This window comes from Schistocerca serialis, chromosome 12 (genome assembly GCF_023864345.2).
Source record: "Schistocerca serialis cubense isolate TAMUIC-IGC-003099 chromosome 12, iqSchSeri2.2, whole genome shotgun sequence".
NCBI classification, from domain to species: domain Eukaryota; kingdom Metazoa; phylum Arthropoda; class Insecta; order Orthoptera; family Acrididae; genus Schistocerca; species Schistocerca serialis.
In genome coordinates this window covers 108,947,593-108,965,994 of record NC_064649.1, presented here as the reverse complement: position 1 = coordinate 108,965,994, position 18,402 = coordinate 108,947,593, and the positions used below count along the sequence as shown (strand labels likewise).

At 41.8% G+C, this 18,402-nt stretch overlaps 1 protein-coding gene across 1 annotated transcript in view; it reads right to left on the bottom strand.

The window, feature by feature from the left end:
• The window catches only part of LOC126427974 (protein bowel-like), a 71,985-nt gene that overhangs the window by 20,212 nt on the left and 33,371 nt on the right, over positions 1-18,402 (bottom strand). Inside the window, exons 6-7 of the mRNA XM_050089860.1 lie at positions 7,105-7,344; positions 878-1,245 (exon numbers count right to left, since the gene is read on the bottom strand). Coding sequence (XP_049945817.1) covers positions 878-1,245; positions 7,105-7,344 — 608 coding nt within the window. The remainder of the gene's footprint in view (positions 1-877; positions 1,246-7,104; positions 7,345-18,402) is intronic.

The following is an 18,402-nucleotide window of genomic DNA, read 5'->3' as shown; positions in this document are numbered from 1 at the left end:
TGAAAGCAAAGAAATTTAGGTGCAACATAATTTGCTAACTTCTTGCAAACATCTGTACTGGGGAGTACAGTGTCGCTGCCAGTGAAAATTGGATGACAGCAGTAAAATCTTCCTTATACTATTACAAAATTAGCTGCAAATAGTTTCTTTCTTCTTGTTTTTATGTAGGTATGCAAGAAGCTTGTTTTGGCATTTGTGCTACTTGCAAGTGTTCCCGTTGACATTACATTGTAAAGCATTTTATTTTACGTCTATGTAACAGTACTATGGCAAAGATGCTGAGTCGCAGATAGGTGCAACAAAAAGACTCGCACAATTAAAGCTTTCAGCCATAGGCCTTTGTCAAAACACACACACACACACACACACACACACACACACACACACACACACAAACGGAACTCAGACACATGACTGCAGTCTCAGGCAACTGCAACCACACTGCCATTCTTACATTTCATCCTGGATTTTCCATTGTTTGATTAACAGTACTATGGGATTAAAGAAATAAAAAAGTTATGTTCCAAGATGTTTTATGGAGGTCACTCCATTTAGATGCAAGTATAACATAAGATAAAAATTTGATAATACTGCTACATAGACATAGAACAAAATTCTTTATAAATGCAATGTCAACAGGAACACTTGAAAATGGCACAAATGCCAAATAAAGCTTGCGGGTACTTATGTAAAAATGAGACGAAATAAACTATTAGCAGCTAATTTCATAAAAGTATAAAGAAGATGTCACATCGTAATCTAATGGAAGCTGTGGGTCCACAGAATGAAAGCGCAGTTAAGTTCCAGAAAGGTAGAATGTAATGTGTGCTCCGCGGAAATGAAAAATATGCCAGTGGAATGAAAAGGATGCCAGTACCTGAATGAAACCGACTTTCTCAATGTCGGTGGTGTCAGCTTCCACCTCTCTCTTCGGCCGTTTGCGACCATTCCCTCTGGCGCGGAGCAGTTTCTTCTCTCCGGTCGTCTCGAGGAAGTCCACCGGCACAGGAGGCCGTAACACCACGTGCCGCTCGCGCGGAGCGGGAAGGCAGTGGCGGGGCACCCGCGGCGGGTCCGGCAGGGCTCCCGGCGGAGGTGTCACGTTACGGCGGAATACGGGTAACGAGGAGCACGCGGCCGGGTCTGGTGGGACGCGCACCCGCCTCTTGCGCAGAGGCCTACTGGAGTTGGCATCAGAGGAGCTGCCGCATGCAGTGGGCATGTCGGCTGGCTGTTTGGTTTCATCTGTGATAAGAAAAAAAAACATATAATTGGACTTCTGCTAACAGAAGAGGAAAGTAATACACTGAGAAGACAAAATTGTGGGGTTGCAATATGCATATATTAGGTCTACAACTTTGCTTCCGCCATTTTGCAATAGACGGCAGTAGCGGCAAGTGGGGTACGGGTGGTTGCTCGTATGTGTAATACAATAAGCTTAGGCATCTGTAAACATAATGCCATAAAAATATTAGTTGATTTGTGATTGCATCATAAGGTTATTCTCAATTAAGTACATCAACTTACGTACCCATTTCTCGCCATTTGTGGTAAGTTCTCATTTTCTGCTTTAACGTGAAGAAATATGCGGCTGTGGTTCTTAAAATGCTGGTGAGGGAACTATTAGTGGAAGAACGTGCAGAGAATGTTTTCAACACCTTAAGAATGGTGATTTTGATGGCAAAGACCGTAATGGCGGTGGAAGACAGAACGTTTTTGTAGCTACTGAAACAGATGAAGACAGTCACAGGACATCATTATCGAAAGCAATTGATGTGTTGAAGCCCAGCACTGTAACACAAACGGCCACAATACAGCAATAGACACGTAGAGGTAATTTTGCAGTAGGCCAGTGCTCGACCCATGTCGCAAAACCTGTCAAAATATACATGGAAATGCTGAAATGCGAAGTCCTATCCCTCCCGCCGTATTCTCCATACGTTGCTCTCTCTACCACCTTCTTCGATCAATGGCATACAGTCTGGCTGAGCAACACTTCCGGTCATATGAACAAGTGCAAAATTGAATCGATTCATGGATCCCCACAAAAGACGCCCAGTCCATCCACCACGGGATTTGTATGTTATCCGAAAGATGGGAGAATGTAGTGGCCAGCAATGGGCAATACTACGAATCATAATTTTTTTGTATGTTTTTCACAATAAAGCCCCGAACCTCAAGAAAAAACGGCGGAAGCAAAGTTGGAGACCTAGTATATATGCGGTGTGATTGGAAAGTTTTAAAAATGGGCTTGTAATTGCACAATGGTGGTACTTACATGCTACTGTGATGCATCTCCTTCAAAATAGTCCACTTCTGACTGAACACACCAACTCCAATTTTTTTGTACGTTTTTCACAATAAAGCCTCGAACCTCAAGAAAAAACGGCGGAAGCAAAGATGTAGACCTAGTATATATGCGGTGTGATTGGAAAGTTTTAAAAATGGGCTTGTAATTGCACAATGGTGGTACTTACATGCTACTGTGATGCATCTCCTTCAAAATAGTCCGCTTCTGACTGAACACACCAACTCCACTATTGGAAGCATTCATGGAATTTTTTTTTCTGAAATGTATGAAGGACGCTCTCCATATTTGCATGGATGTCTTCAATCGAGTCAAATCGTTTCCCTTTCAGTGAAAATTTCAGTTTAGGAAACAGGAAGAAGACTGTCGGGGCCAAACCAGGGGAATATGGCGGTCGTGAAAGCACAAGAATTTTGAATTTGGTCAAAAATTCAACGATGGAGAAGCCACGATGAGCCGGAATATTGTCATGGCGTAGCACCCAACTCCTGCCTTTCCAAAATGCAGGCCTTCTCTTCTGCACTTGTTAGCACAAACGCTCAAGGACGCATTTGTTGTATTCCTGGTTAATTGTCTGTCCTCCAGGGGTAAATTCATGACGCACAATACCGGTAGAATTGAAAAAAAAATCACAAACATTGTCTTCACCTTTGACCAACTTTGCTGTGCTTTTTTCAGTTGTGGTGAACCTGGAGTCTTCCACTGTGAAGACTGCACTTTGGTTTAAGGATCATATCCATATACCCATGATTCGTCACCTGTAATTACCCTATTTAACAAATCTGGGTCACTTTTAGTCCGATTAATCAGTTCTTGGCACACTTCAAGTCAGTATTGTCTCTGGTCACTTGACAACATTTTTGGAATGAATTTTGCGGACACTCGACGTGTGTTCAGATCTTCAGTTAAATTGACTGAACAGCATAGAAACTTAAATTAAGTTCATCAGCAATCTCCCAAATTGTAAGTCTACAATCTGAGCTCACTAAGTCATGAACTTTCACAACATTTTCATTCGTTTTTGAGGTGGAAGGACAGCCAGACCTTGGTTCATCTTCAAATTACTCACAGCCAGTTTTAAATCTATTGACCCAGACAAAAATATTTGACTGGCTCATACAATTATCTCCAAAAGCTGTTTTTAACAGTTTGTAAGCCTCAGAAGCTGATTTCCCAGTTTTAAAAGAAAATTTCACACAAACTCATTCTTCCATTTTTATGTCCATTTTCACGCAGACAGAATCCAGCAACAAGCCCTAACAGACCTGCACTCAACCAACTGCCACAACAAACTGAATAAAGGCAACACAGTTTCCTGTCAGAGGGCATTCAAGAACAAGGCAACGACTCACTCCCCACCGTCCGTGTACCTGCCCGCCAAACCAGTAAGCAGTAGCAGATCCATTCTTAAAACTTTCCAATAACACCTTGTAGATGGTAGTCATATCATGTACACAAAGTGTAAAAGGGCAGTGCATTGGGGGAGCTGTCACTTGTAATCAGGTGATTCACATGAAAACGTATCCGATACGGGTACAGCTGCACGGTCGGAATTAACAGACTTTGAACACGAACTTGTGGTTAGTGATAGATGCACGAGATATTCCATTTCAGAAAACATTAAGGAATTCAATATTATGAAATCAACAGTGTGAAGAGCGTGGTGCAAATACCGAATTTCAGGCATAACCTCTCAATATGGACAACACAGTAGTCAACGCCTTCACTTAGCGACCGAGAGGAGCAGCATTTGCATAGAGTTGTCAGTGCTAACAGACAAGCAACACTGCATGAAATAACTGCATAAATACATGAGGGATATATGACAAATCTAGAATGAAATTTTCACTCTACAGTGGAGTGTGCGCTGACATGAAACTTCCTGGCAGATTAAAACTGTGTGCCGGACCGAGACTCGTACTCGGTACCTTTGCCTTTCGCGGGCAAGTGCTCTACCAACTGAGCTACCCAAGCACGACTCACGCCCCGTCCTCACAGCTTTACTTCTGCCAGTACCTCGTCTCCTACCTTCCAAACTTAACAGAAGCTATCCTGCGACCCTTGCAGAACTAGCACTCCTGAAAGAAAGGATATTGCGGAGACATGGCTTAGCCACAGCCTGGGGGATGTTTCTAGAATGAAATTTTCACTCTACAGCGGAGTGTGCACTGACATGAAACTTCCTGGCAGATTAAAACTGTGTGCCGGACCGAGACTCGAACTCGGGACCTTTGCCTTTCGCGGGCAAGTGCTCTACCAACTGAGCTACCCAAGCACGACTCACGCCCCGTCCTCACAGCTTTACTTCTGCCAGTACCTCGTCTTCTACCTTTCCAAACTTTACAGAAGCTCTCCTGCGAATCTTGCAGAACTAGCACTCCTGAAAGAAAGGATACTGCGGAGACATGGCTTAGCCACAGCCTGGGGGATGTTTCTAGAATGAAATTTTCACTCTACAGCAGAGTGTGCACTGACATGAAACTTCCTGGCAGATTAAAACTGTGTGCCGGACTGAGACTCGAACTCGGAGTGCAAGGTTCGCAGGAGAGCTTCTGTAAAGTTTGGAAAGGTAGGAGACGAGGTACTGGCAGAAGTAAAGCTGTGAGGATGGGGCGTGAGTCGTGCTTGGGTAGCTCAGTTGGTAGAGCACTTGCCCGCGAAAGGCAAAGGTCCTGAGTTCGAGTCTCGGTCCGCACACAGTTTTAATCTGCCAGGAAGTTTCATATATGACAAATGTCCGCAGCTCGTGATTTTACGGTAGCGTTGTCACTTCCTGCACATGGGGTCCCAGGCTCGATTCCCGGCGGGGTCGGGGATCTTCCCTGCCTCGAGATGACTGGGTGTTGTTGTGTCGTCTTCATCATCCATCATTCATTCCCATTAAGGTCGGAGGAAGGCAATGGAGAACCACCTCTGCTAGGACCTTGCCTAGTCGGCAATGCGGGTCTTCCGCATCATCCCCTACACTCCTCAGAGTACGGGACCTCATCATCATCATATGACAAAAGTATCCCTCAGGATAGTGCAGCGAAATCTGGCGTTAATGGGCTACAGCAGCAGACAAGTAATGCGAGTGCCTTTACCAACAGCATGACATTGCCTGCAGCATCTCTCCTGGGTTTGTGACCATGTCAGTTGGACCCTAAAACAATTGGAAAACCATGGCATTGTCAGACAGGACCCAATTTCGGCTTGTAACAGTTGATGGTAGGGCTCGAGTGTGGCACAGATCCCATGAAGCCGTGGACCCATTTTGTCAGAAACGCACTGTGCAAGCTGGTGATGGCTCCATAACGGTGTGGGCTGTGTTTACGTGGAATGGAGTGGTTCCTCTGGCCCAACTGAACCAATCGCTGACTGGAAATGATTATTTTTGGCTGCTTGAAGACCATTTGTAACCATTGTGGGCTTCATGTTCCCAAACGATGATGCATTTTTAGGAATGACAATGCACCACGTCACCGAGCCACAATTGTGTGCGTTTGGTTTGAAGAACATTCTGGACAGTTCCAGTTAATGATTTGGCCACCCAAATCACCCGACACGAATCCAATCGAACATTTATGGGACATACTTGAGAGGTCAGTTTGTGCACAAAATCTTTTACTGGCAACACCTTTGCAATCTGGACAGCTGTAGAGGCAGCATGGGTACACACTTCTGCAGTAGACTTCATATGACTTATTGAGCCCGTGCCATGTCAAGTTGCTACACTATGTCATGCAAAAGTAAGTCTGACATGATATTAGGAGGTATCCCATTAATTTTCTCACTTCAGTGTATACATTTCTTTCTTTAATATCTTCAAATGTTCTAAAATATTCTCAAATGTTCTGGGACACAGTTAGTAAATGGCACATACTCGTATCACACTGACCCGCATTCTGGCAAAATTGTCTTAAAAGAAGAATTGTGCAAAGTAGTAAAACAGAGGAAAAATTATGTTCTCTTGTAGAGAGAAATTATGTAAACAAAGGCAGCTTTTATGTAGTTTCGTTGTTTACTATGGTTCCTGTAAATGAAGCTATAGCATTCTTTATTCTTTGAGTTGTCAAGGTTGAACACCTGGTTGGTTAGGAAGGAGTTGAAGTTTGTGGTATGTAACTCGTATGACCCAATCTCATTTTCTGTAATGTTGAGACATGTTGAATGCGCTGTTCTCTTACGTTTTGTACTTTTTTATAACAGAGGTATGAAGATGGGTGTAATCCCGAAACACGTAACATGTTCTAATAAAAGAGTCAATTGAACATCTCATGACTTTATTGCAATTGTACAGCATTCGTTGCCAATTATTAACATAAAATGATTGCAGGCCTCAGATGGGATTTTATGTCCTGTATATCACACAATTCCTTATTGGTGTAGGAATGTTTTTCCCATCAGTGTATTATCTCTGGCTGTAGACTCAACCCCAGTCTGCCATCAGCAATGGAGCATAAATCTCTGACAATGCCAGCCACTCGTGGTGTTGAAATGACAGAAAAAATCCCTAAACAAACATCAGCCAAAGAGCTTGAGATGAAAGGCAACGTGCAATATCTCAACAAATGGATGTGAAAGCCTCGACAGTTTTGCAGACTGTTATGAATTCTGCCAAGAAATGTGCAAATCTACAAAACATGTTTGATGGACAGCCATCTCATAAATGGAAGTGTATAGCAGCATGTGGCCTTGTTTATACATTCCTCCCCCCTCCCTCCCCCTCCTCCACCACCCTAAAGTACCTTTGATGTTATCTACCACTGTCAGATGACGAATATACCATACAGTCAACACTGTAGTAGACAAATTACCTGTACACATGGGTGTTGCCTGTGAATACTCAGTTCCTCCGTCATTTCCATGCGTTGCAGTGACAGTACTGATGCACATCGAGTTATTTGCCATTGCTGCTCTATTCACAGGACTGGGAACGATACTGGAATCTGTGAGGACAGTCTCAGCTGCAGTACTGCTTTCAGGTCCAGCACATTTGGTAGGTTCCTCTCTTGCTTTTTCTGCAGTTTTCTCCTCTCCTGGTTCCACTGTGCTTGCTGTGGAAGAGGGAAAAAGTAATTACAAATATGACCATCTCATTAATATCCACTTTGCATAAAGTTAGCTCCATATTTGCCATATGTGGCTAACAGTCTGCAAAGATCGAACAATGGAAAATACAGGATGGAATGTAACAATATTTGAAAACGAAAGCTGCTACTCACTATATAGTGGAGATGCTGAGTCACAGATAGGTACAATACAATAAAAAAGACTGTCACAAATATAACTTTTGCGCAGTAAAGCCTTCATCAAAATTAGATGACAATCACACACATATGTACTCATGCAAACGCAACTCACACACACAACTGCAGTCTCAGCCCTGAGACTCAGCATCTCCGCTCTGTTGTGAGTAGCAACTATCCTTTTCACAATATCCTAACAGTCTGCAAAGGGTTTATAGAGGAGAAAAATTTATGAAGAAAGCAACTTATTGGAAGCACTTACCAATAATGTATTGAATAGAATTGGGGAGAAGAGGAGTTTGTGGCACAACTTGACAAAAAGAAGGGACCGGTTGGTAGGACATGTTTTGAGGCATCAAGAGATCATAAATTTAGCATTGGAGGGCAGCGTGGAGGGTAAAAATCGTAGAGGGAGACCAAGAGATGAATACAATAACCAGATTCAGAAGGATGTAGGTTGCAGTAAGTACTGGGAGATGAAGAAGCTTGCACAGGATAGAGTAGCATGGAGAGCCGCATCAAACCAGTCTCAGGACTGAAGACAACAACAACAACAACAACAACAACAACCAATAATGTTCTAAAAATGTCAGTAAAAATTCTGAATTAGTTTCTACAAAAGATATACAGTGCTTTTTAGCTAAAGAATAATGTCACAGTATATAAATAAAGGAAAAGATTTTATGTACCTATATTGGACAGAAATCACTTGACACCAAGTTTATGGAACCTCCTTTTAGCTAGTTAGAACACGAAATAATACATTTATCAACTCTTTTCAGTATCCCCAATTGTATACTGAGGTGACAAAAGGCATGGGATAGCAACATGCACATATACAGATGGCGGTAGTATCACATGCACATGGGATAAAAGGGCAGTTCAGTGGTGGAGGTTTAATTTGTAGTAAAGTGATTCATGTGAAAAAGCTTCCAATGTGATTATGGCCGCTTGGTGGGGGTTAACATACTCTGAACACGCAATGGTAGCTGGAGCGAGATGCACGAGACATTCCGTTTTCGAAATTCATTACTTTGGGATTCACAGCACCCAGAATGTGCTGAGAATACCAAATTTCAGGTGTTACCCCTCACCACAGATTACACAGTGGCTGATGGCCTTCGCTTAATGACCAATGAGCACAATGGCATTTGCATAGGGTTGTCGATGCTAAGAGATAAGTTACACTGCATGAAATAACAACATAACTCAATGTGGGACAAACAACAAATGTATCCATTAGGAAAGTGTGGTGAAATTTGGCATTAACGGGCTACTGCAGCAGACAACCGACATGAATACCTTTGCTAACAACACGACATTGCCTGCAGCACTTCTCTGGGCTCGTAACCAAATCGAATGGATCCTAGATGACTGGAAAACTGTGGTCTGGTCACACGAGCCCTGATTTCAGCTGATGGTAAGTTATGAGTACGATGCAGACCCCACAGAGCCATGGATGCAAGTTGTCAACAAGGCACGTGCAAGCTGATGACGGTTCCATAATGGTGTGGGCTCTGTTTACATGCAATGTGTGGTGTCACCACCAGACACCACACTTGCTAGGTGGTAGCCTTTAAATCGGCCTCGGTCCGCTAGTATATGTCGGACCCGCATGTCGCCACTATCAGTGATTGCAGACCGAGCGCCGCCACACGGCAGGTCTAGAGAGACTTCCTAGCACTCGCTCCAGATGTACAGACGACTTTGCTAGCGATGTTTCACTGACAAATTACGCTCTCATTTGCCGAGACGATAGTTAGCATAGCCTTCAGCTACGTCATTTGTTACGACCTAGCAAGGCGCCATTATCATTTGCTATTTATCTAGTGATGCTTGTACCGTCAGACAGATGTTCACCAATTATGGATTAAAGTTAAGTATTCCAAAAGCTACGTACTATTTTTGCTACTATAAAGACCTTGTCATTTCCAGACCTCACGCCAGCCTGCGTGAGCTTTAACGCGTGCCTTTCGGCTTCACCTCATAGTGGCTTGGCTGTCTTGCCAAGTCACAACAGAATGTACTGGGTCTTGGTTATGTTCCGCTGTTTGGTGACCATCTGGAGCCATTCGTGCACTTGTTCCCAAACAGCAATGGAATTTTTAGAAACGACAACGTGATGTCACCTGACCACAATTGGTTTGAAGAACATTCTGGACAGTTTGAGCAAATGATTTGGCCACCAAGATCACCCATCATGAATTCCATCTAACATTTATGGAATATAATCAAGAGGTCAGTTCATGCACAAAATCCCGAACTGGCAATACCTTCGCAATTACGGAGAGCTATGGAGGCAGCATGGCTCGATATTTCTGCAGGGGCTTCCAAATACTTGTTGAGTGTATGACGTGCACTATTTGAGGAAGGTGGTGGTCTGACACAGTATCCCATGATTTTTGTCACCTCACTGTGCTTGTCTGTTAGGCTTCACAGGAATAATCTTCAATCTGAAATCTAAAGATCTGAACTTTCCATATTTGTGCTCTCTCCCTTCTTGCAAAACACAATGCACTTCTTAAAGAATGTTTTCTCTTTCTCTTCAAACAATTATTTTCAGTATAAGTAGCTGGTAAGTGTGATAGCATTTCCGGGTGATGTTCGTCTTCTAATTTCATTTCCAGTTTCTAACCTGTGAGTGATTTCTTACATACGCCCGTAACGGTAATGCTTTTTCCCTAAGTATGCAATAATAATCGTGCAATAAGTACACAATTGCTATCATGTGGATTAAAAATTTTTAGGTGGTGAAACTATTGAAAGTTGCATGTAAATTTGAGTAAGAACATCAGTGATTTCTGTTTTACGTTGAATATTGACGAGTTTTAAGTGAAGCTCCTGCAGGCGACATCTTTGTCTGTCAAGGAACTCACAATTTATTATTGCTACACAGAACACTCTTATGGGATTTGGGTTTAATAATTGTGATTCAGAATGAACTACAGTTTTAATTATACTGGAACATAATTTGCATTTGTACTGTCCAAAGTGGACAGCATTTGCCTAAACCAGCTTTGAAAACTGCCTAAAAACCGCACCTAGGATGGTCACTGTATATGCCCTTGGTCATTAATCCAGCACATAGGCCAGCCAACCTTCCTGTCTCGCAGACTAGTGTGCTGTGCATAAGCAAGTCTAATGCTGGGAAATCTCCTTTGTGCAGAGAAACTGCAACAGAAGGTAACTGACAGACTATAAACATTTTAGTAATGCCCGATATTATTGGGAATGGAGAACACAATCTCTACGTAATTTTTTTAAAATTTAAAAGATTGTTTTACAAAAATTTTTTAACGCCTAGATCATATTTATGTAAGACAATTAAAATACGATGACTAGCTGGTTTTGATTGTAAGTAACAACATATTCGGCGCTGTAAACAACCAAAACACAGAAATGACCTAAGCTCTTTACAACATAATATTTGAGATAAAATTGTTTGAAGAAAACACAAAATACGTAGGTGGAATCACTTGCTTTAGCATAAATTGGTTTCGCATTAATACATTACTGTATCTACCAAGTTTTGTGGCCATACAGTAATTACAGTTCACACTAGACATCCATGACTAGCTGGACTTTTCCATTAACACTTGAGTCTTGTATGTTCAATTTCAAATTACAGTCATATATGAAATTTATACTGCATGTGTTTACATTTTTAGTAAGAATGATAGAGTTTTTATTCTTCTAATGAATCCTCCTTCAGTCACTAAAAAATTACTAAGATGCGCCTATTTGTGCGTTTATGCATATTCCTATATGTGTAGAATCCTGGCTCAGTTTTGTTGTAGCTGTTAGCACCAAATTTCTTAGTTGTATTGCTTTCTATGCAGATGCACGTAATTGCATGATGATTATTACTGTTACAGCCAGTTCATGTTTAACCTGCATTTAATACATGCACGGTAGTTTATACTAAAAGCATTAAAATTTTTTTTGTCAGTGTGACACTGTAAAGTCAACAGTGATGCATGTTCACTTTCTATGAGGGCTGTACCAAAAGTAAGGTTCCCATATGTTTTACAAAAAGAAAACGTGGTTTAATGTCATTAATTTACACGTCGTTGAAAAGCTTACACTTTTTTCTATTTTTCAACAGCCTCCATTTTTTTCAACACGCTTTTGAAGGCAGTGCTCCAGTTTTTGTATTCCTAAGTCAAAGAAGTCTCTTGCCAACCCGTTGAGGAAGTGTGTGACTTCTGCTCGCGGACCCAGCAAACACATACCTTGCGATAGTCCAACTTTTCTGTTAAAGTTCTTCCAACTGTGCCATGGGAAGCTTCAGGAATGCGTTCAACAAGTTCACGGACAGTGATCGTCCTGTCTTTGAGCATCTCACTGTTGATCTAATGGACAGTCGCATCTGAAACCAGTGGTCTTCCACTCCATTCTTCATCGTCAACTTCTGTGCAACCCTCAGCAAAAGCCCTACACCACTTGCGCACGTGCTGAAAGCATATGCACTCTTCACCATAAACCTCAGTCAGTTGCCAATGAATCTCCACAGGCGGTAACTTCCTTGTGTGGAGAAACCAGAGTACTGCTCGAACCTTGTACTTGGTGGGAGCGGCGATCAACCCTTGCATCTCTGACGCCTGCCAAGCCACTGAGTGACGTAGCGAATCGTAGACGGGCGGGCTCGAGAGTGTATGAACCACTGCGCACAGAACTGTTGTCAGATTTAGCCTAGCACCTTCCCCCGAGGCTGTAGCTCATTGGGAACCTTACTTTTGGTACAACCCTCGTATATATGATGTTTTCTTTTACATATGATGTTATATACTGCCATTTTCTACCATAGTTGTTAATTGCATCTGTACTTTGTGCTTTCTTCAAATGATTTTACCTTTCTTATTAGGTTGTAAAATGGTTTTTCTAAGGTAATTTTCTGTATATTGCTTGTTTACAGATCTGACAATAGTTATTACTTACAGCTGAAAACAGTTAGTCATGATATTTTAATTGTGTTATATAAAAGCAATCTAGGCATTAAAAAATTATTTTTTTAAAAATAGAAAGAAAATTAAATTTTAACACACGACCTTTCTGGCTGTCATGTTCCACGTTCTACATCTACATCTACACTATACTCTGCAAGCCACTTAATGGTGTGTGGTGGAGGGTACTTTTGGTACCACTAACTATTCCATCCTTCCCTGTTCCACTCACAGATGGCATGGGAAGAACGATTGTCGGTAAGCATCTGTATTAGCTCTAATTTCTCAAATTTTCTTGTTACCATCATTACATAAGACGTATGTGGGAGGAAGCAATATGTTGTTGGACTCTTCCCGGAGAGTGCTCTCTAGAAATTTCAATAGTAATCCATTCCTTGATGCTCAATGCCTTTCCTGTAAAGTCTGCCACTAGAATTTGTTGAGCATCTCTGTGATGCTCTCGTGCCAACTAAATGATCACGCAATAGAAAGTGCCGCTCTTCATTGAATCTTCTCTCTCTCTCTCTCTCTCTCTCTCTCTCTCTTTCTCTCCTATCAGGCCTACCAGGTAAGGGTCCTATGTTGACGAACAATGCTCAAGAACCAGTTGAACAAGTGCCTTATATGCCACTTCCTTAATGGATGAGTTACATTTCTTTATGATTGAGTCACATTTCCTTAAAATTCTTCCTACAAAGCTCAGTCTAGCATCTGCATTTCCTTCTACACTACTGGCCATTAAAATCACTACACCACGAAGAAATGCAGATGACAAATGGGTATTCATTCGACAAATATATTATATCAGAACTGACATGTGATTACATTTTCACGCAATTTGGGTGCATAGATCCTGGGAAATAAGTACCCAGAACAACCACCTCTGGCCGTAATAATGGCCTTGATACACCTGGGTATTGAGTCAAACAGGGCTTGGGTGGCGTGTACAGGTACAGCTGCCCATGCAGCTTCAACACGATACCACGGTTCATCAAGAGTAGTGACTGGCGTATTGTGACGAGCCAGTTGCTCGGCCACCATTGACCAGACGTTTTCAATTGGTGAGAGATCTGGAGAATGTGCTGGCCAGGACAGCAGTCGAACATTTTCTGTATCCAGAAAGGCCCGTACAGGACCTGCAACATGCGGTCGTGCAATATCCTGCTGAAATGTAGGGTTTCGCAGGGATCGAATGCAGGGTAGAGCCATGGGTCGTAACACATCTGAAATGTAACATCCACTGTTCAAAGTGCCGTCAGTGCGAACAAGAGGTGACCGAGACGTGTAACCAATGGCACCCCATACCATCACGCCAGGTGATACGCCAGTATGGCGATGACGAATACATGCTTCCAATGTGTGTTTACCGCGATGTCGCCAAACACGGATGCGACCATCATGATGCTGTAAACAGAATCTGGATTCATCCGAAAAAATGACGTTTTGCCATTTGTGCACCCAGATTCGTCGTTGAGTACACCATCGCAGGCGCTCCTGTCTGTGATGCAGCGTCAAGGGTAACCACAGCCACGGTCTCCGAGCTGATAGTCCATGCTGCTGCAAATCTCGTCAAACTGTTTGTGCAGATGGTTGTTGTCTAGCAAACGTCCTCATCTGTTGACTCAGGGATCGAGACGTGACTGCACGATCCATTACAGCCATGCGGATAAGATGCCTGTCATCTCGACTGCCAGTGATACAAGGCCGTTGGGATCCAGCACGGCGTTCCGTATTACCCTCCTGAACCCACCGATTCCATATTCTGCTAACAATCATTGGATCTCGACCAACGCGAACAGCAATGTTGCAATATGATAAACCGCAATCGCGATAGGCTACAATCCGACCTTTATCAAAGTCGGAAACGTGATGGTACACATTTCTCCTCCTTACATGAGGCATCACAACAACGTTTCACCAGTCAACGTTGGTCAACTGCTGTTTGTGTATGACAAATCGGTTGGAAACTTTCCTCATGTCAGCACGTTGTAGGTGTCGCCACCGGCGCCAACCTTGTGTGAATGCTCTGAAAAGGTAATCATTTGCATATCACAGCATCTTCTTCCTGTTGGTTAAATTTCGCGTCTGTAGCATGTCATCTTCGTGGTGTAGCAATTTTAATGGCCAGTTGTGTATTTGTTTTAAGTGGTCATTTCACTTAAGTTACTATGGATAGGTACAGCTAGAAAATTTACAGTAGCTACTTCTGGCAGCTTCTCATCAATACCATAGTTTTACTGTAGTGGCTTTCTTGTCATGTGCATGCACAACATGTTACATTTATTTACACTCAGATTCAACTGCCAGAGCCTGCACCATCAATCAATACTCTACAGGTCATTCTGCAAATTGATATCTGTCTTCTGGCGTAGCTACTTTCGTACAGACAAACAAACCATTTGCAAACAGTCTAGAAAAGCATCCAACACTTTCTACTAAATCATTTACATACATTGTAAACAATAACATTTCTATTGCACTTCCTTGGGTTACTGTGGAAATTACCTTTCCACCTGTCGACTTTTTCCATTAAGAGCGATTAAGATTGAGTTCTACCTGCAAGGGAGTCTTCAATCCAGTCATAAATCAGGTCCATTATTTGATAAGCTCATATTTTTTTCACTAAACAGCTGTCCAGGACAGTGTTAAAACCTTCCTGTAGTCAAGGAACACAGGTCAGCACTGTATTCCAGTGTTTTGGATCTCATGGAGGAACACAGCAACCTGAGTTTCACAAGATTTCTCTTTGTGGAATCCATGTTAATCTTAATAAAGAAGATTTTTGTTCTTCAATAGACGATGTAATTCTTGAGCATAAAACATGTTCCATAATTCTAAAAACAGTGTGATATCAACAATATAGGTCTATAATTGTGCGCTTCTGTCCCACAGCCTTCCTTATATACAGGAATGACCTGCACCTTCTACCAGTCAGTAGGTACCCTTCATTGTTCCAGCAAACTAAGATAAACTGCTGTTACAAGGGAAGCAAGTTCTTTTGCATATTCTTTGTAGAATCTTGTAGTTATCTCATCTGGTCCTGATGCCTTTTGACTACTAAGCAACTGTAGTTGCTTTTCTCTTCTGCAATCAGTTATCTCAATGTCTGCCATTTTGACATTCGTATGATGATTGAAATGCTTACTGATTTTACAAAAGACAAAATGTCTTAAGGTTTTTACTCAGATTGGTTGAGAGATTTTTACTTTCAAAGTCACTGAACGCATCTCTCTTTACTCTCCTTATGCTCATTTTTGCTTCATTCATCATACCTTTGTCAGTTAGGTTTTGATTTCTCTTGAATCTGATATGAAGTTCTCTTTGTTAACTGAACAGTTTTGTGACACAAGTATTAAACCATGATGGTTCTTTCCCATCCCTTCAGACCTTGCTCAGAACATACTACTCTAAGGCATATTCAATGATGGTTTTGATTTTTTTTCCATTTGTGCTCTACATCTTTGTCCTCATCACTGAATATTTGACATTGAGCTTGCCTTCTATATAAATGCTTAAGAACTTGGAGCTCTCCTGTGTAGAACAGTTCCAATCCAAATTGCAAAGAGATCCTCCTCTTTTTCTTCCCAAAAACCATTCACTCCAAGTATTTCAGAAATTCCTCAGCTCCAGCATCATCTCCGAATTCTATCTGAAAAATATCACTGAAACTTCAAACCTTACTCGAGTCGAGTCCTGAACTCTCCATGACCTGGAGGTAGACAACTATATTATCATCCTCAGTACTGACAAAGGCTCCACTAATGTGGTATTTGATCTTAAGGAGAATGTGGCAAAGCAGCTCAACAGCTGTGTCCAACCTTGACATACAAAACTATTTCTTTTGACCCATTCCTTCCACCCACTGTGAGCCACAGAAAATCCTAATATTTCTGTGCTTCCCATATTGATTCACAGCACTTCCATAGAACTTCATACTACTCCTAACTGACACATCCCTGCTTTTTACCTTCTTCCTGAAATATACTAAAACAATCATCCCAACTGTCCCAGCACACCTCAAAGCCCTTACCAAACACATTGGTATACAAGCACCGCAATCCTATAGTGCAGAGCCTCCAGTTGTCCATAAGAGGCACCATCCACTATCAAGAACATCTTTAATCCATTCTGACTCTTTCCCATGTGGAACCTTCTTAGTCACTACCGACACAATCTCACTCTAAAAGGATATATCATGCACACATGATCTCTAAGCAATAGAATCCTTCCAATGCTGAATTGGTCTCCATAAAACCTCATTTATCCTCAACCTTGCCAACTTCATCCTCGCCCACAAAACTACTTTTATTTTGAGGGCAAAACCTGCAAACAAACTGGGGGCCTGTTATGGCAACCACGTGATTAGTGGTGCGAATTACAGTAAATATTTAGCATGTTGTCAGCAGAACATAGTCTATCATGTTCAGTTATGAATAGCATGCCTGACAGCACTGCAGTTTCGAGAGTGGGGTAGTCTCACACACTGAAATGTTATTCCTCAGTTATGTAGTGAGGAAAGTTGTGTGAAATTTTGTTCGGACTTCGGATTGCTTCTACTTGGGGATAGCAAGAATTGTAGAATGTCATGGTCTCAACTCCATGAATCTTCACAAGAAAGATGCATGCACTGATTTTCCTTTGCAATTGTACTGCACCCATTGTCACAGGAGATCATCTATCAGAAACAGCACACGGTTTGACAGTTTCACGTTATCCATCGAGAAGAGTACCATTTTACTATCTTGTAGAATAAGAGACTATACGCTACAAGCAACAGCTTCTGAAAAAAAATTGTGTGCAACTACTGTAATTTCTGGCGAGAAGTTTGTTAAGTCACAATCATGAACGAGGTTGTCAAAATAGATGAACTGCATATACTTACTAGGAAATACCAGAGAGGACAACTATCGTAAAACATAGTTGAAAATATTTGTGCATTTGGCATCATTGAAAGAGAAACGGAAACTGTATCTATCTGAAAAGGCTCTTTATATAGCCAGGCACAAAAGTGATAACAGACAGTTATAAATTGTACATCTTAAAGAAATAAGGATTTGTGAATCACTGTGTTGAATTTGTATCATCGGACAATCAATCTGTCCACAAAGAACGTCAAACAGTTGTGGAAATCTGTGAAACCACTGACAAAAAGAGAGAGGTCTATAAGAATTAAGGATGAGCTCTACTTCTTTTAATACCTAAATTTCCACATCTTGAAGTTGCATGGAAAAGTTTCCCCACCTGATGGTCTCCCGATATTTCTGACTGACGCAGCAAGGGTGTATCTGGGTTATGGGTAAAAAGAATTGCTATTGGCGGCTTACACAACACCAGGAATAGTGCATGACGGAGACATGGCTGATGAGAAAAGTAACTATTTTTATTTGTAATTAATTGTGACTTAATAAACTTCCCACCTTTTGTCATCGCTCTAATGAATGCTGTAAACAGTATCTGTAACTTGCACCACCGGAGTCGTTCAGTTGTCAAAGTCGCACATTCGATATCTATCATTACAGGACCACGTGTTTGTCAGGCATTTCTCAACATCCAGAATCCAGGGCTCCCAGGCACAGTATAGATTTTTCCAGTGCTGTTTTTCTGGGGGAACGCTGGGGGATGAGTACCCCTAAACTTTTTCATCGACAAAGTAATTTTTTTACAATGTTGAAAATTTGGAAAAGTGCCAATGATTTATTTCAGGAACGTAAATTTTTTACTTCATTTTTAGTGTTGGTAATTGCAATACGAATGATACCAGTGAGTTTTTGGTGGGAAAAACGATGTCATTGACTGTTTCAAGCATTTCTAAGCCGCAGCAACCGTTCTTGACAACTGAATTGCTGGCAGCCAGTTTGGCAAGCACATAGTGCCCTCGCCCGCTAGTAGTGGGAGATGGTAGTGCTGAATGGATATGCGTACG